At 40.0% G+C, this 21,830-nt stretch overlaps 1 protein-coding gene across 1 annotated transcript; it reads right to left on the minus strand.

Annotated features, from left to right (window-relative positions):
- Positions 1-13,750: 13,750 nt before the first annotated feature.
- On the minus strand, positions 13,751-16,115 carry POU4F1 (POU class 4 homeobox 1). Its single transcript, XM_074307746.1, has 2 exons — positions 15,563-16,115; positions 13,751-14,875 (listed from the first exon to the last, which is right to left on the minus strand). The coding sequence occupies exons 1-2, from the start codon at positions 15,683-15,685 to the stop codon at positions 13,751-13,753; spliced, it is 1,248 nt and encodes a 415-aa protein (XP_074163847.1). The 5' UTR covers positions 15,686-16,115.
- Positions 16,116-21,830: the final 5,715 nt, after the last annotated feature.

Genomic DNA, 21,830 nt, shown 5'->3' on the forward strand with positions numbered 1-21,830 from the left:
AACTGAGTTCCATTATAAATATAGATACCTTAGTATTCTAAGAGTTACCCACAGGGAGGCAGGCTATGGGTGAATGATGGCATTTTTTTTTAAGCCATATAATTGCAAAAGACTATATCTGATGCTTTCTTTATCATCTTGTTTTTCCATAATTTTCATTTAAAGTATCTTTTTGTCAGTCTAAAAGCTCTGAAGAGCTGAGACATTTTGTGCTCTTTCCACTCCTAGCCCTAAACTGGAAAATACGAATCCATGGTGAAATAATAAGTGTCTTTGCTTCTGTGGCTGTAAAATTTCACTGATACATTGATTAACTTCATCTTCCTCCTGCAGGCTTTTTCATCCTCACCTTTATATAGATCTAACTGAGTTGAATACCCTGGTTTGAGGATGTAGAGCCATGGGGAGCTGGCCTGAGTGTGAAAACCTACAGGCCTTACTTACCTAGATTTCTCCCCCAACCCCGCCCCCCATTCCCAGCACTTTGCACCGTTACTTTCACTTGCTAATCACGAAGAGGAGCTTAAATAATTGAAAGTACATTTAAACAAAAAGCAGTGCATTTCTCATCTTTTCAGGGAGAAAGAGACTAATCTTCCCCCCGCTGAGAAAACTCTCCTTGTATTTATTCTTTATATTACATTCATCTTGTTGTGGATTTGGTGAGTCAAATTTGACTTGAATCATGTTAAAACGAGCCATGTCTCCTTTTCTACTTCCTCCATCTCCCATTCCCACCCAGAACTCAGTGCCATACATGGACTTCATTTATGAGACCCATTTCTTCTTGTCCCTAGAAATTCTTATTTGATTTTTGATGGCATTTGTCTGAAAGGGACTTCAAAAGTCTTTTCTTTTATAGATTAAAAAAAAAAAAAAACTTGCTTTCTGGACAACTAAGTACAAAATGCTAGAGGCAAACAACAAGCTATCATGTCTACAACCCAATCTGTATTTGTCTTCAGGAATAACTAGTAAAGATAAAACAAATATCAAAGTAATTTAGTCATGCTCCCCTCATCCCATCCCACTCCAGAGCTTTCTCTCCCACCCTCTCTATCTTCACACAGAGAGAAACACATATACAAAATAGGAAGGAACCTTTGTTTTTATCTTGCCATTATTATTATTTTTTTTAATCATTGTAATTCAGAGATGGCTGCTTCAGGAGGGAAAATGACTTCTATACACGAGTAACCTAAAGATTACTGTAGAATTAATAATATTTAATCATTCATTGCTGCTTAATATTGGGGAAAGTTGTACAATTAATGCCCTTTTAGTTAGTATTTTTAATTTCAAGAGTTTTGATTGTTTTACAATGAATAGCCAATACTTTCATTGGAACAATACATATGTTTACAATTTGGCTCAATTTCCTTCCAGGATTTACATTTCCACAGCCTCTTTAGGATGCAAAATTTCTGTCAAATTAAAGTGAGTCCTCCTGTCTTGCCCGCTTCCAGCAAATCACTTGCAGCACCTAATAAATCCAGATGGGGTTCCTTCTATAGCCTGATGCTGCAGAAATCATTATTGTCCTGCCTTGCTTCATGTCAGAGGCCTCTTCGCCTCATCTGTCATGAAACCAATTTCACTTTATTTACATCCATTTGCTAGTTTAATTACTGTGCTGATGAATAGCCTGAAGGAATTAAGTTACGAGTCTTTGGAAACCTAAAGCGACAGATATATGAGCTACCTTTTAACTAAAAGGAAAGAAATGATGGTTCATAGAGTATACCAAAATTTAAAGATAATCAGTGCTTTTTCATGCCTAGAAATTCAAGATTATATTGTACAGTATATCTTTATCTCCTCCCTCATGTAATATATTGCTTTGGATACCTAGTATTTATTCCTTGACTAAGTTTACTAACATCATATTTACATGCACACATACACAGATATATGTTTTTTTTCCAGACAAACTCAAAATCTTAAACTTTCTTTTTAATTTAAAAAAGATAACTACTCCTCTTAACTTTTTGTTCTGTACTAATAAATCACTATCTCATATAAGAGAAACATAAAAACCTATATAAAATAGATAATTTATTAGAAATCAACTTAAAGTTCAAAGATTATATCTAATGTAAGAGATTTAATCATATTCTATGTAACACTTTGTTGTGTTTTATTCTTAGCTCTCTTCACACAGTGTTTTCTTCTGTTTTCCCCTTCTCATATATTTCTAAGGTAGATTTTATTCACTTCTTTCCTTGATCATTAAGTATGTCCATAGAAAGAAGGATGTGAGAGGAAAAGGGTGAAGTAAATAAACATAGTGTGACTATATCATACAGCTTCACAAGTTATTAGTCCTATGGGTATTAAATAACAAGAACCTTTAAACTTTTATTTATTCTATATTGTGTAAATTAATTATTTCTGTGTATCTTTCTTATAACTTAATGTTTTAAAATAATTTTAAGGCTATGCTCCAAATTCTGCTCTATAAATCATCTGTAATATGTGTTTTAAACATTAAAAGCCAAAAAAAATCATTTTTCCCCTTTCCCGCTCAATTTACCTGCATTAATTTTTTTTCTATTCTTATGGATTGTTCATTTTTTTCTAGTTTGTGGCTATATATCCATATGTGGTTTAATTTTTTATATAATTTCTGAGGTGCTCTCTCCATATGGATACATTTGGGACTTCTGAATTTGTATGCCTATAAGTTTTAAGCATATTTACCATTTTAAGAAAGTATTTTGCCCCTACTTCCATGTGGAATGTATAATTAACTCCAAATAACTTGAGACAGTTTTCTAATTATTCCCATTCAATAGATAGAGTTGCTTCTTTGAAAACTTTTAATCATTCAGGGCAAGAGATATTCTTTTCTTTCAGAATAAAGTATTTTCTTTATAGAGCTATCCAAAATGAATTCAATATATTTTGTTATCATTTGGATTCTATGCTTCCTTCATCACAAAGTTAATTTAAAGGAGGAAAAAATATAAAATTACTATCGGGAACCTAGAAATGATGAAAACTATAGTGTCATACACACGCACTCCATCGCGAGTACGGGAGCGCTCGCCCCACCTTCCCCATTTTAAAAGAAGAGTTTAAGGCTAGGCTATTGCTTGCAAGACCTTGAGGATTCTCTTTTACACATCACAATTCTCCCAGTTCTCTTTTCTCCAGTTTTCCCCCTATTTTCACTCACTCACTTCAAACATAATCATGAAATAAACACATATGCACACCATATACACTTGCTTTTGATACAAAGATAGTCTTTCATAAATTTCAACAATAAAGAAACACTAAAAGAGACCAATGGAGGGAAGTAAAATTTCTTTTCTTCAAAAGAAGTAGATAAAATTGGATCTTCCTTATGTGGAAATGCATAAAAGAGTATTTGATTCGACAGAATGTTTTGTCTAGTTTCTTTTTTTTTTAAACCTATGATTTTTATATCTTCACACTTTTAATGAAAACAAGAAATGCAAACTGAGGTCAAAATCTCTCTCTCTCTCTCTCTCTCTCTCTCTCTCTCTCTCTCTCTCTCTCTCTCTCTCTCTCTCTCTCTCTCTCTCTCTCTCTCTCTCCCCCTCTCTCCCTCTCTCCCTCTCTCCTTCCTTCCCTTCCTCCATCCTTCCATCTTTCTCCCTCTCTTTCCTTCTCCGTCCCTCCCTCCCTCTATCCCCCTTTTTGATTAATAGATCCATGTGGCTAACGGCCTGACATATGGTGTGCGAAGCAGCTTGAGATGGTACCTTAGGCATCCCCTACGGCCATTAACATATTAGAGGCTTATGTGCACTCAGACAGTCAGACTTCATCTAGAGCCCAACACAGAAAAGGCTGCACCCCAGAGCTGTTTGATATAGTCTTTCAATAATGCATCACTCTTCAATTTTAAGGGAGTTGCTCTTAGTGCTGAGAAACACAGGAGCAGAACCCAAATAAAGTTTTGTTTTGTTTTGTTTTTTTGTTTTTTAAGGCTCAGTTACACTCACCAAAAATGTGCTTACATGTTTGTATATGTCTATGCATGTACATACAGAAATACAAGCTCTCATACTAACCCCTAGTAAATATCATTAAAGAGTTGTGAACCTGAGCTCCATCGGTTTTCTTGTCCTTAATAATCAAGAAGAGCAACGGAGGAAGTTAGACCTCTGTGAAGTACCAACTAGTAGGTACAGTTGCAGATAGAGACATTGCAAAACTTTAAAAAAAAAAAAAAAAAAAACACCCTACTCTGATCCTGAAGACTCGGATTCACCTCTCCTTTAAAATAGGTTTTTATAATAGAAATTCCTAAGAAAACATAAAAAAACAATCCCGCTCCCACCCACCTCCCCCCCCCCAATTTTTTTTTTTTAGAATACCAAATACATTACTAGCTTTTACAGAAGAAGTAACAGTTCTGTAAATAGTTTTGAAAACCAAAGTTTTGAAAAAGTCCTGGGGGAGGGAGGAATCGAAACTTGTAGATAGCTGTTTTAAAAGGCAGAGAAAACATCCAGTTTGTTTGTCATTCCTATCAGTTCTTTGGAGATTAGAGTGATAACTTAAAATCAAAGCTTGCATCCCACTTAAGGTTTATTTAATCCATATCAGCGTTTTGATTGAAGCTTAAAATCGAGGTTCCCACCTTCCTTTCTCTTTAGTCTGCAGCGCATAAACTGTTCTGCAACTTTTGAACTTTATTTTGACTATTTACTTAGCAAATAAATGATGTTCTGCCTGATTAAACCTTTAAGGTAGATTCCTCTGATTTCAGAAAAACAGTATTAATAAGGAGCTTTGATGTTGTCTTACTTTCGAATCTGTATAGCCCCGAGGCAACAAAAGGCATTAAGGTAACAGAAAAATAAATGGCCAGAAGCAAAGATCACTCTCCCTTTCAATATACTGTGGAGTCGCATTATCTGGTATTAGTTTAGCCTAACCTAGCCCAGCATACCCAAACTACACCGCAGTACAAAACTACTTTACTCCAAATCCCTCTTTTTTTTTTTTTTTTTTTCCAGGATACTAGTAATCCTGGTATATCTGAATCATTGCTACCTTTAGAAGATGGAAAAGAAGGCATTTTAGGCGACTGGTTTATATATGCCCATAAAGTGTAATAGTAGCTAAAGGTTTCATATGAAACTTTAGGCAGGAAAAAAATAATAATTTTAAGAAAGCATACAAACAAACAAACAAAAAACTTGAAAGGAGAGGAATTGTCTGCAGGCAGAAATTGCAGATGAAAAGAAAACCCATTAAGAAAACTTTTGAATATAACGCTATGGAAGTTTGGGGGAATGCTCTTATTTTTCAGAAAAAATTAGAGTCCATATGAAACCACTTTATGGGGAGAAAATATAGGCACACACATACACACTACACCACACACACACACACACACACACACACACACACATTACGCAACTCTCTGCAAATAACTGCTTAGTTGGATGCAAATAATTGAAATAAGGAAAATCTGATTTCTCTTAAATACAGATGAAAGTTACTCATCTTTTAAGGTTTCACAATCCGTCGTATTTAAATCCATTTTCAGAAGACTTCAGTGTTGGAGGGGATTGGGAACACAATGACCTTCCGATTGCCTATTTCAAATTATTCCTACCTGCTTAAAAAAATGTCTGCGTTCCCCCTTATAACTCATAACGCCCATTTAAGATTTCTCAAAGTATAGGACAATTGGATTAGCACCTCATCCTCGGAGCTTTCTGTCTCGCTCCCTTTTTCTTGTTTTATCATCCTGCTTTAATAAAGTCACATAAGTGATCGGAATTAACATAAATCATTATTAGTTATTAGGATTTGCTCTAAATTACTCTGTGAATATAACACCAAACCCCATCTGCCACTCCTGCTCTAGCAGCAATAGATTGCAGATAAAATAAATGTCCTTACCCCATTAGAATGTTCCTGTCTCTGTAGCCAAAAGCCAAACAAAAGCAATAAATACAGAGCTTTTTTCTCTCCACTATTCAGCTGTGACTCTTTTCATCAGCTCTTCCTCTAGAAAAGCTCGATAGCTGCCTGAAAATATTGCATTTTATATCACCAAAGGGCGATTAATATTGCATTAACTGTATTTAACATTTTTAAGCGCGAGTAATCTGAAATGAGTAAGTTTTTCTTACTAAGTACAGGAGATGTCAGAACTAGTGCAAACCACTTAAGATATCTCTGTATAAACAGATTATTTGTTTCATACTTTGTATTTTTTATAATGTTATGGTATAGTGTGCTGTGTTTGAAGTACAAGAAGCCATGCTAATGGTCTGTTTAAAGTATTCTGACACTGTCTGGAGACATTCAAGTCTCTGCCTTCATTAAATGTTTATTGTCAACACTTCAGTGAAAAAAAAAAAAAGTCTGGTGTAAGTGAATTTCTACGGCTGGATATTGTCAACACTTTGTTTTATTCTGATCCATGTGTACAAAAGTTAGTATACATTATGCCGAACTGAAGCCAGGCGGAGATTTAGCGTGATAATTAGAGTTACCAAACAAACTTTTGTTTGTAAACTGGTTTACAAAAAGACCTTAACGAATCAATCTCTCTCTTCTCCCCCCTTCTCTCTCTCTCTCTCTCTCTCTCTCTCTCTCTCTCTCTCTCTCTCTCTCTCTCTCTCTCTCTCTCTCTCTCTCTCTCTCTCTCTCTCTCTCTCTCTCTCTCTCTCTCTCTCTCTCTCTCCTCCTGTGGATTAAATATTGTGTAAAAGTGCTGCAATCTAAAGGAAATAAAACTTTAAAATAAAAGGACATAGAATCTGAATCTAAGACCCATCTTCCATTTCACCCTACCTCCGACATTCAAATCACTCCAGGTTAGTTCCCGAAGTCTCTGCTTCATCTACAGCCAAAGGGTGGACTTCCTAGTTTTAAATTTACTTACTTCTCTTAAATCACTTTTTAAAATACAAAGTTTTTATCTCAGTTGGGTGAGAAGAGCAGGCCCTTGTACAAGGACTCTATTAGTTTCACGTTAGGGGCTTCTAGTTTACTTTTCCTTGCACACCCTTCCGCTCCTATTCATCGACAAAATACTTGCCAAACTTGTCCTCGCTGCTCAACCTTAAACACAAGCACACGCACGCTCACGGAAAGACACACAAACCACCACCAACAACAACAATAACAGTTACCCAGCAAAAGCAACAACAATTAAAAGAACCCACAAGATTTTGATTTCTAACTACTGGATCTTTCTTGTCTTTAAATGGACAGAGGCTATGAAACTTTGGAGGCGGTGTCAAGAGTGGGCGGGGGTGGGGGAGCTTCGGTTAACTTGCTAACTAGGGAGGGGGGAATAATCATATTTATCTTCAATAAGAAAATGCCCAATTCGTTTTTCTCGAGGGAAGGATCCTGATGTTAATGGAGGACCTTGGAGAGTGACTGAGGAAACGAGAGGAACCTGTTTTCAAGTAATCTCCACCCAAAAAAGCTAGAAGTGTCCGGGAGGTTTTCGGTCAACTACCTTTACAAGGAGATGGAAGGTGCACGCCGCGCATGTGCGGTAGATAGCAGCAGCCTGGCACGCTCCGCGGACCGACTTTGCCTTTGCTCTATCTCCCCTGAACCGGATCGATCATCTCCCCCACACCCCGCCAAGTCCAGGGTACTGCTGTTTCATTTATCGCAAATCAACCAGTTAATGCAGGGACCCGAGAAATTGGGTCATTTGTAGCGATTAATCCAATCTGGTTTTCCACAGGTTCTCTTTGCCAGAGCCTTAGCAAACGCTCTTTAGCAGCTATTGGGACAGAGAAAGGTCCAGGACCCGGCGGACCTTAGACAGGGCATCTGTCCTAGCGCCCCACTCTTTGCCTCTCGCCCTTGCTTCTATAAAGCTAAGCTGGATCCGCAGCTCGCTTGAGCCAATTCAAGCCCTGTCGCTCTGGTCACGAAACTGAAAGCCGTTTGGCTTGGGCTTAGATCCGTAGGCTCCCGCAGAGAACCTCTAAGAAGAGACTGCACGCAGTAAGACGTTGCTCTCGCCCCCTTCCCTATAGGATTTGCTCACAAAGAACTGAGAAGAAAAAGAAGCTCCGACTTCTCGGCGCTACCTTAGAGAAGAGGGAGAGACCGACGAGTCCAAACCTGTGGCCAAGAATGGACCGCAGAGAGAGAAGTTCTTTCTCTGGGGTAAATGGCCCTCAAGGGAGATTTCTGGAACGGAGCCGGAAAGGTACTTCGTTTTGGAATGTGTGCTCCTGGATGGAAATTAGATGACCCTGTCAGCTGTGTGTTTTTTACAGGGGCAGAAGCAAAACACAAATGCCTCCCTCAAAAAAAAAAAAAAAAAAAAAAAAAAAAAAAAAAAAAAAGTTCAACTATTCCTCCAATCCCAATCTAATAAAAAGAAAGCTGTTATTATTATTATTTTTATTAAGTAACTTAGTAGTTAACAACCTGTCACATTCCTTCCACTGTGGGAGGTGGGGGTAGGAGCAGGGGGAAAGACTGTCCTTCAACAGTGGGTCATATGGAGACCATCTCAAAAATAACTCTGGGAATTAGAGCTGCTTTCTTTGCACATTTTCAAAAGACACACTTTAGAGGTTTTCAAAGGAAATACACCCTCTCCAGTCCCAAATTTCTGCTTGCCAGAGCCTTGACCTCTCTTTCCCATCAGGATATTTTTGGCGAGGGAAGGGAGGTAGGTGCTGTCCACCTCCCATCAAGCTGACTTGACAACAATTACGAAAGTTTTTAATTAGTCTCTTGTTATAGTTCATTTTATTAATTTTCAGGATCTCAGGTCATGAATTATTAAAGGCTGCTCTGTAATTGTATTTGCAGCGATCCTTTTGTAGGGCACGTGGTTGGATACGAGCACTCCCGGAGTGGAGTTCTCTTTTGGAGTGAGTCCCATTTATAAATACTGAGCGCGTGAAGCGGGCCTAGACAGCAGCAAGAGCGAATATTTTATCAAATATTAAATAACATAATTATTGAAAATAGGCTTATCTTGCAAGTGGGAAGAGATCCCCAGGAGAATAGATTCGGTCGCTATTTAAAAAAAAAAAAAAATTAATTAAGCTTGTCATCTTCAAAACAGCAAGCAAATACAGGCTTTCCTCGTGATGATAATACCAAGGTGATAACAATATGAATGGTATGATCGTATTATATAAATAAACCCTTTCACCAGACAACTATATTGAAGATGTTGAAATGATCTAAGGAAAGAAAACCCGCAAAAACACAGGGAAAACAAGACAAATTAGCTTGGAAATCAGCCCCATGGAAGGAAAAAAAAAAAAAAAAAAGACCTTTCAACAAATTTGTTTTGCAAAGGGAATTCAGAAAAAAGAAGGAAGGGGGTTTGAGAAGAAAAGAATGGATCACTATGGGATAAACTTCGCTATTTAGACAGTCCTTTCTCCTGCTCCAGGAAGTTAACTTATTGAAAAAAGGCCAAATTGGGCTTAATATTACATGGGTATGGGCGGGGTGGGGGAAAGCGGAGAGAGAATCCATGCTATACTAGCTGAGGGTGTTTAGCATTCGTTTAGTGACGTTATAATCTAACTTGAAAACATTGGAGAAGAACTGTTAAAGAGACATTCCACAAGTCGGTTGAGTAAAAGGGACTTTAATTTAGATCTTATCAAGGAAAAGAGGTAGAAACCCTGAAGCTATAATATAGAAAGGAGAACTGGGAGTAGGGAAAGAAATGGAAATAAAGGTGATGTAAAAGTTGGTGCTGCTCTTTTCCTTTTCTCTTTCTTCACCACATCCTGGATTTCCTGAGATGATCAAGTGTTCATTTTAATCCACTTGCCTATTCCTCCTCCCCTGTCACTGTGGCTTCATCTGAGCCATTCTTACAGAGACATTGAGCCATCTATTTACAATCAAGTCCAGTGACTGGACCGTGACTACAAGTTGAATAAACTTTCTGTCTTCAACCGCTTTTAGATTTGCAAACATGGAAAGGCAAAGCTACTACTGTATGACAAATCACTATACAGTTTCCTGTAACATATTTTTATGTATGTACAAATACACATATCCCCAAAGGATTGCCTATTAAAGATATTAATAAAGAACTTAAGTCTTACATTAAATACTCATCCATTTAATAGAAAGCAAAGCACTCATGTTTTGCACAGTTTCCTACTACATAAAATAGGAAACTCTGCAAATCATAGATTTTCATTTTGTTTTATTAACATAGTATTTTCTTTGTAATTCGTTAGGATTTACTTAATACAAAACAGATTAAGATTTAAATACATACATTGTTCATTATTGTATAATACAAATGTGTTTGCCTGCAACATTTCAGTTTTGGGCAGATTAAAAAAAACCCAGCTTTTGTAATTTTCTTTTATTTGTTCATTCCTGGCTCTCCAAAAATGAAATCTCATCATACTTTTCTATAAAATAATATTTTTACAAATGCATTTATTAAAAACTCTGATGACAATTCAAGTCAATAACAACAGAAACAAGTCAATTTCTGATGGAAGAGATCTATTTTAAAAATACCTTTAGTGCTTTTTTTTTTTTTTTTAACATTAACAATTGTTTAAAATCACAGCTTTTATGTATTATTCTTTTCTGAACATCAAGTAAGTGTCTTGGTTCACAGATTTACCGGTGAAATTAAAAAAAATTTGGCTAAAATAGGATGTCTCCAGAAGAAATAATCCCAGATATTAAGAAACTTTTGTACATTTGGCATCTGATCTAGTCACAGGTCATCAGAAATAGACAGAGGGTCTTGGATCACTTGAAGCAGTAGGTGGCATCCTGTACGTTCCAAATGAACAATTGTGTCTTACAACGTAACAGGACAGAGCAGTTAATGGTTTTTATATTTGTTAACCTCCAAATAAAAATAAAGCATATAGTTACATCATTATTAGAAGTGCAATTAGGCCAATACAACACATATAAAACCTCAAACCACCAAAGCGCAACACTGACTTCAAAGGTGCATATTGCCTCCAGAACACTAAAGAGAGTGATGTGGTTTGATTGGTAGATTGAGTTAAGATTTTCTGCAGGTAAAATAAACTTCAAGAAACACAGTCAGCTAATATATAGTTCATTTTATTCAGAGCACCGCTTTTCACATAAGAGCTATCTTAAAGTAATGAATTCTGATTCGGCAGAAAAATACATCTTTTCATCACCCCCCCCTTTTTTTTTCCTTCCCCCCTTTCTTTTTTTTTTTTTTTCTTCCTCTTTTTGGTTGAATTAAGTCTCATTTGTTGAACGGCTCTACCTGGACTTTTATCAGCCTTACATCAGAAACAAAAATGCAGCCAATAATAATAAAACTGTTCTGGTTTCAATTGTGTTTTATTTGTAAGTGTGCTGGGACACATCTCCCTGTTGTATTTTGGCTTACAGAAATATTTCTGATAGAAATAAAAAGGAATATAGGAAAGACACAACCAAGGAGAAAGCTCAGCAAACATACATGAACAGGTAGATAAATCAGTGAGACATTTCAGGAGCTACACGTGGTTGCAATTTGTATTCTCTTTTTTTGTGTGTGTGTGCATTAAAGAAAATATTTACAATAATCTTCCTTTTTCTTTTCTAAATACAAGAATGTGACAAGAATGTGTTTTCAGTGAAAACAGGCAGTAAAACTGTGAAATCACACCACCCACGAAAAGGTCTACCAGAAGCTAGTCTATTTAGTGCTCAGTTTCAAATGCATAGAATGTTTGCGCTGCAAACAATGATACACAAAATAAATAAATAATAAATAATCAGAGTGAGACCTAATCACGGCTCTTTCTGTGCCTTTCAGGTCATGCATGATTTCAGTCTTGTTAAATGGCAGGTTCTCTATCACCCCTCCCCCCTTATTTGTTCTGTTTTTAGAAATTTCTTAACCTTGGTGAAGGATGGCTATACACCATCATATCAGGAGATTCAAAGAGCATCTTGTGCCTTTACAAAGCCGACATTTAACTAAACCACCTTTAACTATCTCTGTCTTGATTTTTCCATCCGAGTTTTTCGATATATTACCGTGAATATTTTTCTTTTCATTTGGGAGACCGATAGTGCAAATAAAAAAAGTTTCCACTACCCAATGTTTATTACCGACAATAAACGATTTTTTTTCCGAAGAAAATCCAATTAATCTGTTTCCCTCCCCCCCAAACAACATGCAGACCCCTCAGAAACAAACCAGCCACATCAGATATTGCCTCTTTCAAATGTTGATTTCGTTGATTTCATAATAACTAGGTCCTGTCCTATAGCTGGAAATCAGGAACTTTTAACATTGCAATATCCTCTTCAACCTCACGAGCAAATTGGAAAGGGAACCTACAGGATCCGAGTGCATCTTGTTCCTCGGCCTCAATGTGGGCAGAGCATCTCTCCTGTCATCCTCTACTGCTAACAGTTGCAATCTGTATATTTGAACAGCTAGAAAAAATATATAAATATATAGATATATTTTAAAACAAACCACACCCACAAAGAAAAAAAAAAGGAGGCAACGGTGAGGTAACTTTCGCTTAGAGAAAACTATTAAAAATGATTTGTTTCCTAGATCTGAATCAAATGCGAGGGCAGGAAGGAAACAAAAATTACTTTTTCCCCCCAGAGTAAAATCTGTACGAGACTCAATGCTCTGCCTTTTAGTCTTCACGAGTCGAAATCAGGGGTCTCATCATCTGAACAGTTCTAGTCAACCCCTGCCAAAGCTCACTCTTGCTAAGTCAAAACCTGACAAGATTAGTCTGAGCCACATGAAAACTGTTACCCCTTACAATTATGCAATAGCCTCCAACCCACTCTCGACCCACCCAATCCCCACGATACAGAAAACCACCATCATGAAGCCTCATGTAAAGGGAATTTAATTTAAAATCAAAACCAAAATGGGTGGGGTGGAGGTGAAACTTAGAAAAATAAAATCAAAGCTCAAAACAATTAGTATTAACACAGATACCAAGTTTCACCTTCAGATTGTTTTTCTTTAAATTTGTGATTTAGTTCGTTTGTGTGCATATGTGTGTGCGTTTATGATTTGGGCGGTGGTAGTATAGTGGTGATGGTGTTCTTAACTCTCTTCCTTGGGGGGGGAAATCAAGCTGCAGAGGACGTATCCCCGGAGTTAGATTTCTAAAGCGTTTGCTTTTGCTTATAGTATTACTTTATTTCTATAGATTTTTTTTTTTTGTGGTTTTTTTTTTTTTTGTTTTTGTTTTTTGGTGGTTGGTTGGTTTTTGTACATTGTTCCTTGGTCCCCAGGATATTTTTATAAGTGTCTCTGGTCAAGAACAAGTCAATTTCCCCTCCCTTCCCATACAGCCCTCCCAACCTAGCCTCCCCCCAAAAACCCCCAGCCCGTTTCCTCACAACTCCTCTTTCTTGTTATTTCTTTCCACCCCTGCTCCCCACCCAGTAAAACCTCTCCTCCCTCCCATACCCACCACTACTTCCCCACCTCCTCTCCACACCCAGCATTCTCTTTCCTCCGGGCGGAGGCCGAGGGAAGGGGGCGGGGGGGAGGAGGAAAAAAGGAGGAGGGGAAGAAGGAGGGGACCGGGAAATTGGGTGGAGAGGAGCGCAGAGAAGGAGAAAGTGAGGAAAGAGGAGGGGGATGGGGAGGGAAAAGTAAAAAAAATAATAATTTGTTTTGAGAGGTTAATGAAAATCAAACCGAAGGGAAAGAAGGAAGGGGGGAAGCCCCCAACAAAAAACACGCGCGAGCCTCAGCATCCCCTCCCCACCTCCCTCTTCCCCAAATGTCTCCCCCTCCCCCCAGCCCCCAAATTCAGTAGGTGGCGGAGAATTTCATCCTTTTCTGCTTCTGTCTCTGGTTGCAAAACCAAACCCGCACCACATTCTTTTTGAGGTCCAATTTCTCGGCGATGGCGGCGATCTTCTCGGAGGAGGGCCGGGGCTGCACGGCGAAGTAGGCCTCGAGGGAGCGCTTCTCCGGGGCGGCGATGGAAGTCCGCTTGCGCTTCTTCTCGCCTCCGTTGAAGAGCTCGGGCTTGTTCATTTTCTCGCGCTGCGCGCCCTCGGCCTCCTCCAGCCACGCCTGCAGGATGGGCTTCAGCGCGATCATGTTGTTGTGCGACAGCGTGAGGGACTCGAAGCGGCAGATGGTGCTCTGGCTCAGCGAGCCCACCCCGGGGATCTTGAGGTTGGCCAGGGCCGAGCCCACGTCGGCCTGCGTCACCCCGAGCTTGATCCGCCGCTGCTTGAAGCGCTCGGCGAAGGCCTCCAGCTCCCGGGGGTCCGTGTCCGAGTCGCAGATGGAGGCCAGCCCCGCCGCTCCGACCACCGCGGCCGCCGCCGACGCCGCGGCCACTTGGCCCGCCGCCGCCGCCGCCGCCGCCGCCGCCGCTCCGTGGTGCGCCGCCGCGGCCACCAGCCCCGGGTGCGGCAACCCCGAGGGCATGTTCATGGCGGCCGCCGCCGGGTGCGACAGGTGGCCCAGGCCGTGCATGTGCGAGTGCGGGTGGGCCGAACCGCCCAAGAGGCCGCCGCCGCCGCCCGGCCCGCCGCCCCCGGCCCCGCCGCCGCCCGGCCCGCCGCCGCCGCCGCCGCCCCCGCCGCCGCCGCCTCCCGCGCCGGCCCCTTCGTGCCCGCCGCCGCCGCCGCCCCCGCCGCCGGCCCCGCCGCCGGCCATGAGCGCCAGGGACGGGGAGGAGATGTGGTCCAGCAGGTCGCCGGGTTCGAGCGCCTGGTGGTGGTGGTGGTGGTGGTGGTGGTGGTGCGCCAGCGGCACGGTGGAGGTGGAGGTGCACGGCACGCTGTTCATGGTGTGGTAGGTGGCATCGGGCTTGAAGGGGTGGCTCTTGCCTTGGGACACGGCGATGTCCACGGCCGCCAGAGCCTCGGCCCGGGCCAGCAGGGTCTCGTCCAGGCTGGCGAAGATATTGCTCTGCAGCTGCAATCAACATAAACGAAACCAAACCAAAAACAAAAAAAAACAAAAACAAAAAAAAAAGGCAAAACAAAAAGCAACCAAATAATAATAGAGGGCAAAGGGTAGGCCACGGGGAAAGGACGAAAGCAAGAAGGGGGGAGGGAGGGATAAAATAAGAACGACGGGAAGATCAGGGGCAAATTAAAAGAGAGAAGAGCAAAAGGAGAGAGGATGGAGGGAGGAGAGGCAAAGAGAGGAGAATAAGTCAAAGAAGGGGTAAAATGAAAACATTGAGAAGAAAGGGGGAAAGGAGGAGGAAAGATTGGGGAGAAAAGGAGGGGAAGAAGAAGAAATGGATATGTAACTCTCAGCTGGGGAATTGTGTCAAACACAAGAGCACATAAAGAAAATTCCTTTCAGAGGCCGAGTCATAAAAATTAATACAGAAAGTGGATGAAGTCGGAGACTCGTGTGAACACCACTTTCAAAAAAGATCACAGGCGCTCAGATGATTGCAGAGGAAGACATGAAAAAAACATTAAGCGCCGCTTGTCAAAATGTGCCTCGCAGCGGTTTTTTTATTAATGCACATACATACATGCCGTATACAGGAAAGAGAAGGAATGGGAAAAGGAGAGAAAGAGAGAGAAAGCGAGGGAAAGGCTTTGCAGTGGTTGGAGGCGGGGGTGGGGTGGGGGGGTCCCTTACCGGTGGAGTTGGTAGACAGGCTCTTCGTATTGCTTCGGAGCTGGAATGTAGAGAGGGATATTTATGTTCAGGTAGGGTGGGATGCATGGCAAAATGCGGCTGTTTGCTGTTCATGGACATCATCTTGAAGGCTTTGCATGTAAATCCAAAAACACTCCTGAAGTAAGGGGGAAAGTGCTCTTGATACTCTCCTCTTGTTTGGGATGGTGATAAAGAAGGAGTACCAGCTCCTGTAGTGGTGGAGGCGGATGCTGCTATTGCTGCTGCTGCTGCTACTACTGCTACTGTTGCTGCTGCTGCTGCTGCTCCTACTGCTGTGGCTGTTGTTGTTGCTGCTGCTGCTGCTGCTTCTGCTTCTGCTGTTGCCGCTGGAAGCTTGGAGCTCGCTAGGACCGCACAGTGTGCCTCCCTCCAGCCTCTCGGTCTCACTTATCTGTCTGTTCTATCCTAGTGCTGGGATGAGATGCGCTCCTCTTACACCTGAGCCCCCACATCTCGTGGCTAGAGCCCGGCAATCTCTCGCGAGAGCTTGTTGCTCCACCGCTTTGATAGACATCGGCTGTCTCTCGCCCTCTCACTCACTCCCTCTCCCTCCCTCTCCCTGTGCCTTGTTGCATCTTCTTGCGCACTTGCACGTCTAACGGGTACCGGAGCGTGGGAGCTGCTCTTATAATGACCACCGGGAAGGACAGTGCAGGTGTTACACCTGTGGCTGCAAGGCATGCGCACTAAACGCATCACCTTTTTCCACATCTATCCTATAAAGATCAAACCTGTAGGTCCAGAAAAGAAACATTATCTTCGTTGTATGTATCATTTATCTTTTTTTTTTTTTTAAGAAAAAGAATAAGGAGAAAATGCATGTATATATTTCTACTTATGTTCGATTTTTTAAGTATCTTAAATATATATTTTAAAATTTCTAAACACACATATACCCATTAGTTAGGTACATATCTATGCCTGAGTGTCTAACGAGATGTTATACAATGCATACAGCTGGGCATTTGTATGCTAAATTATGCCCGCACATTCCTTTGTATAGAGTATAAATAACAATACATAAATGCAGAAGGTGATGTCTTTTCGGTGAGAACCTGTTACTTTTAAGAATTATAAATGGGCTCCTTGAGAATAATCATAGTGACAGACATTTGTTTGAAGCAGTCAGATGCTATTGATTTCCATATAATTTAATTTCCTCCACATACTTTTGTTGCGATTATTATTGTATCAGGCACTGCCAGTGACAGCCACTTAGGAGCCACAAGGAAGGAGCATGTGCTTTCTACTTAAGAAAGGCTGTTGAAGTGAAATTGGGCGTTTTCTTTATTGTTTGTCTCCTTTAACAGTGTATAAACCCACATTTCAAACGTGCTGCAGGTGTTCTGAAGCATAGATTAATCAAAAGGAAAAATACTTAACAGTGTGTAGTTGGGATTCCTCTATACCCCCTTCAAAACACACACATACACACACTTCTTGTAGTGAAAACTCAAAGAAAACAGTGCAGAGTAAAGGAATAAGCAGCCAGAAATGTAACTTTTAAATCAATTTAGTTGCTTTTGTATTTTTTCCTGTCTGCTTGCTTGCTTTTTTTTTTTCAGTAGATAATTGGAACAAACCTACTTTTAGAAAAACCCCTACTAATCAGAATATTAATTTAAAACAAATTAGAAAAAGACCTGGCCTTGAACCAATCTTAATTATTAGTATTGATCAAAATGGTAACAATATATTAAAACCAAAGACTACTAAAAAAATCTTTCAATTATCCAACCTGTTATTTGGCCCAGGTCAAATGAATCCCTGGGGAAATAATAGTTAGGTGAAGGGAATCCCAATGGATGTTAATGATTACTCTGAGTGATAATAACAATCTAGATATTATCATATCTGTGACAGAAGTGTTAAAGGAAAAGGGCAAGGGACTGTTTTTAAGAAGCAGTGATCAGATAATAAATCTGTTGTCATTTCAAGACTAACTGGATCTTTCATATTCTAAATTTAAATGAATCTACACACACATATATGTATATATATACATATATATACACACATATATATGCCCTTCTACAAACCCAAATATCAATTCGTAGGATTTTGTCCCCTCTGCATTATACCCTATGCATATTTGTATCATTAACCTGTGCTCATTCATAAGCTAAATTTTTTAAAGTCCATTTTTCTTATGTTTTTTTTTTTCCCTATGCTCCTCTTCCAGTCTAAGAGGGAATTGAGAAACATGTTCAATTACTTGGGCAAGAGGGAGCTGTGTTTTCATCCATTATGGTGCCCCCTGGGATCACTGAATGCAACTTTATCTCGATGGGGAATGGAATAGAAACAGAATGTTTCTGGCTGAGGAGAGCAAGTTCCATGTATTCATCATTATGAATGTACAAGATCAACCAGATCCTAACTGAAATATACTCTCATTTTAACTAAACTATATCAATTGATGAAAAGAAGGTTTGTTCCAAACAGACAAACTTGGAATTTGGGAGTCTGGGGACACTGTCTCCTCTTCAGCCTGATGTGCACTATGTAAACACGTCAGGTGTCATTTCACACTTGTGAAACAGAAGAATGATTGTATGAGATTAAAAAAAAAACACAATATAGCCTTCTGTGGAAAACATTAGTAGAGAAGGCAGACAAGGGGCTCCAACCAACACCTCTGGTCAACCACAATGTAGGCAGAAAGATTATGTCTATAAATCACCATATATACTCATGAGGAACATTTTTGAGAGAAGAGTAGCCAAAGTTAGGATGAGAAGATTGTAGCTTTGTTTCCCAGTTGTCCCATTCACTTTCATTTGTTTGTTTTTCTCAGTTCAATTCCATTTGGCTAACCAGAAAATCATATAAACTCCAAGAGAGAGGGGTGAACAAAGTATCAAAGAGATCTGTGTATATGTGTAGGAATTCTCCTAAAATAAGGGGGCAAGCTCTTAAATGGAAATGTATTGGTGACTAATAGGTTCTCTGTGTGTTTGCAAGCCCTTCCGAGAACAAGAACTCAGTTTCATACCTCTTGATATTTATCTACAGTACTTAGTGCAGTGTTGAGTATATTGCAGGCACTCAATAAGTATTTGTTAATTGGTGATTGGAGAAAGAGCTGAGGGGAAGGGTATTGGAATGGAGATAAGATTTTTCCTTCTTTCCTTAAGTATGTGGATTGCTGTCCTCTGATATGGAATCTGGTGAGTGATTGGTATACCTTTAATAGGAACTTAACTCATCTAGTTTTTAACTTATGCTTCAAAAATCTGCTTTTTTTGTGTCAGACTTTCCATTTTTCCCTGCCTCACTCTTCTCGGGTTTTTCCAGGGGTATGGAGAAATGGGATATGTATATGTAGGGATGGGAAGGTTATGGAAAGGTCTGAGCATGACTTAGTAATATTTTACTGCTTTGTTTCCACGGGTTTGGCAATCACAGGCAAGCTACAATTGATGCACTACTTCAGATAGCCCCTGCTTGTGCTAATTATGCTAGCATGGGGTCTCAGACTGGGCACAGATTCCAGTCCCCTCCCCCACCCCTTTTAATGAGCATCCCCTTTTAATGAACACCACCAAAATAACCCACAATCTCATGGCGTGGTATCTTATCAATAGGGGGATAACAAGAACACCAGCTATTGATTTCTAAGGAATTTCCGCCTCTAGGGGCAGGGAGTCTATCAGCTGGATCGGAGACACATTTCTTTCCCTCATTAATTAATTTTCTCCTCCTCCTGTGGCAGGCCAAATGCCACATTTCCTCTGGCAGCCTCTTTTTCATTCTCAGAGGGGAAAAAAAATCCTTGTCAGATTGGGTGGGGGTCCAAATTGTCACCATGTATGTCGTTTGCTCTCTTGTCCTTCCCTCCACCCCCATTTTCTCAGTCATCATTGGAGTGGCAGCTGCTGTCCACTCTCCAGTGCTGATTTTTTCCCCTTTATTATAGGAAGACGCATTACATTCAGTTCTTGGTCTGCTCAGATTCAAAGGGGGAGAAAGCCCATCTAAGGTTTCATGAGAGTTTGAAAGTTTCTTACCTGACAGATAAAAAGATATGAACATGGAGTTTGATTTTTCAAAGAGGAATGATCTAAAATACATGAACACACCATATTAACTGGTTTTCTCTCATTTTCTAGTATACATCCAGTATTTCTAGTATACATACAGTAAGATGTCCCTTCAGCTTTGGAGCTTCAGAAACTGCCTTTCTTGACAGTTTCCTCCCTCATTCAAAAAGCTCATTGAACATAATCAGAAACTTACTTTCTTCTTTGGTGACAGAAACCACATAAAATCTTTGCGAGTATAACTCTTGTTAATTATATAAAATACTGCAAAGCTACAAAATTGACTTAGGGTGATTCTCTCAGACCATTTCAATTTAATAATTTCTTAAATTTATCTGGTGGTGTAGTTTTGTCAAAAATTTTGTTTCAAAACAATCACTTTCTGACACAAAATTTGAGCCTTGAGAATATGGAAAAGTTAAAAGGTCAACTTACATTTGTTTGAAACTCAAGAAATTTCTACTTTCAATCCCAGATTTAAGCGATTCACAAAACCAAAAAAAAAAAAAAAATACAATGAAGGAAGATAGGAGAGGAGGTGGTGGAAATTCTTGTTTGGGTCAATTTCCTTGAAGAAAATTAAATTTTGGAACAGTCTCCTACTTGGACACTTTTTTCTTGGCAAGAGAGGAGCGGGCTGAAGAAGACTAATTCTCTCTTCTCTTGTCTCTCTCTGTCTCTCTCCATTTCTCTCTATCGTTCTCTTCGTCCCTTCCTCCGTCCCTTTTCCCCTCTTTCCCTCCCTCTTTTCAACCAGTCTCTCTGAGTGTATCTTTCTTTCTCTAGAGAAAAACTTCTACTTCTTTACCCCCTACTCTTTCGGCTTTCCCTTTCAGACTGATACAGTCTTTTTATCTCCCTTTGCCCTTCCTATCACTTCCCTCCCCCCCCTCCACTCCACTAGCCAACTAGCTTTATTTCTATTGTCCTTTCAACTCCTCTCCTTCGTAGCTCATCTCCTTCCTTTTCCATATCTGGCTCCCAAGTTTTCAGCATTCTGGCCGGCTCACAATTTTGGTGGTGCATTTTTAATGCCTCCTCAAAACTCGCTGTTCATCGTATTCCTGCCGGGAACATTCGCATTCATGGAGAGAAGCGCCAGCCTACTCTTCGCAGTAAATCGGAAGCTTTGAGGGTCTTGTTCATTAGGGAAGCGCCTGGGCAGTAACTCTATTTTAATGTCCCAGCAATTTCAGTAAAAGGAGGGTGAAGCAAGCAAGGAAAAGCATCTACTTTTCCACTAGTTTTGTTCTGCTCCAAATTTCAAAGAGCCGAATTTCCCTATTGTACCCTACCTGCCTGTCACCAGTAACCATTCCATTCACCCTCTATTCCCAAAGCATAAGGATTTATATGTTATTGTAACCCATTGTATTTGATTTCCTCTTTTAAGGTTCCCCAAAGACGAATATACTACAGATTAGAATATTAAATACTAACACCTCATAGAAGACTTTGCTCTACTCAGGAAAAAGGAGTGATTTGGGGATTCATGAGTAATCTACAGGAATAAGCCGCTGCTGTTTTGTTTCCAGTTCCCATTTTATTCAAATACAACTTCCATTAGGTGCTTCCCAACATTATCCAGTGCAGTTAAGCATAGCCTGAGCTCAAAGTATTACTAAAGGTAGCAACATTAAAAAAAAAAAAAAGAAAAGAAAAGAAAAAAAAAACTACCATATGTGTAGGTTGTTTTTTTTAAGTAAAATTCACTAACAATCACTATATTCTATTTAGCTATTAAAAGTATACATATATAAAAACCTCTTCCCCTGCGTATAACAAAACCAACCTACCTTCAGAAAGCCCTATGGGTGAACGCATAAAAGACTATTTCCATGTCCTAATGAGGACCTTCCTTATATCAGCAAAGGCCTGCTAATTACCGGTGTACACGCTGCCATAATTGCTTTTGCAGTCAAAGTGTAGAATGGTGTCCTATTAAAAATAGAAAAGCTCAATTGGTGATTTAAGTCCCTGGGTAGGCAAGAAGTTCCCCCTCGAAAGCCCTCCCCCTCTCATGGCTGGGAGAGTAAGTTGCCTGGAGGATCTACTTAGAGGTCCCCGAGTAAAAAGAAAACTCACTTTAGGGTGATTCTGTTCTTTATAAAAGTTTCACCTTTTTCTCTGGCCCCTCAAATAAACTACTAGTCTGACACAAATACGGATTAATTAAAAGAACA

This window comes from Sminthopsis crassicaudata, chromosome 3 (genome assembly GCF_048593235.1).
Source record: "Sminthopsis crassicaudata isolate SCR6 chromosome 3, ASM4859323v1, whole genome shotgun sequence".
NCBI classification, from domain to species: domain Eukaryota; kingdom Metazoa; phylum Chordata; class Mammalia; order Dasyuromorphia; family Dasyuridae; genus Sminthopsis; species Sminthopsis crassicaudata.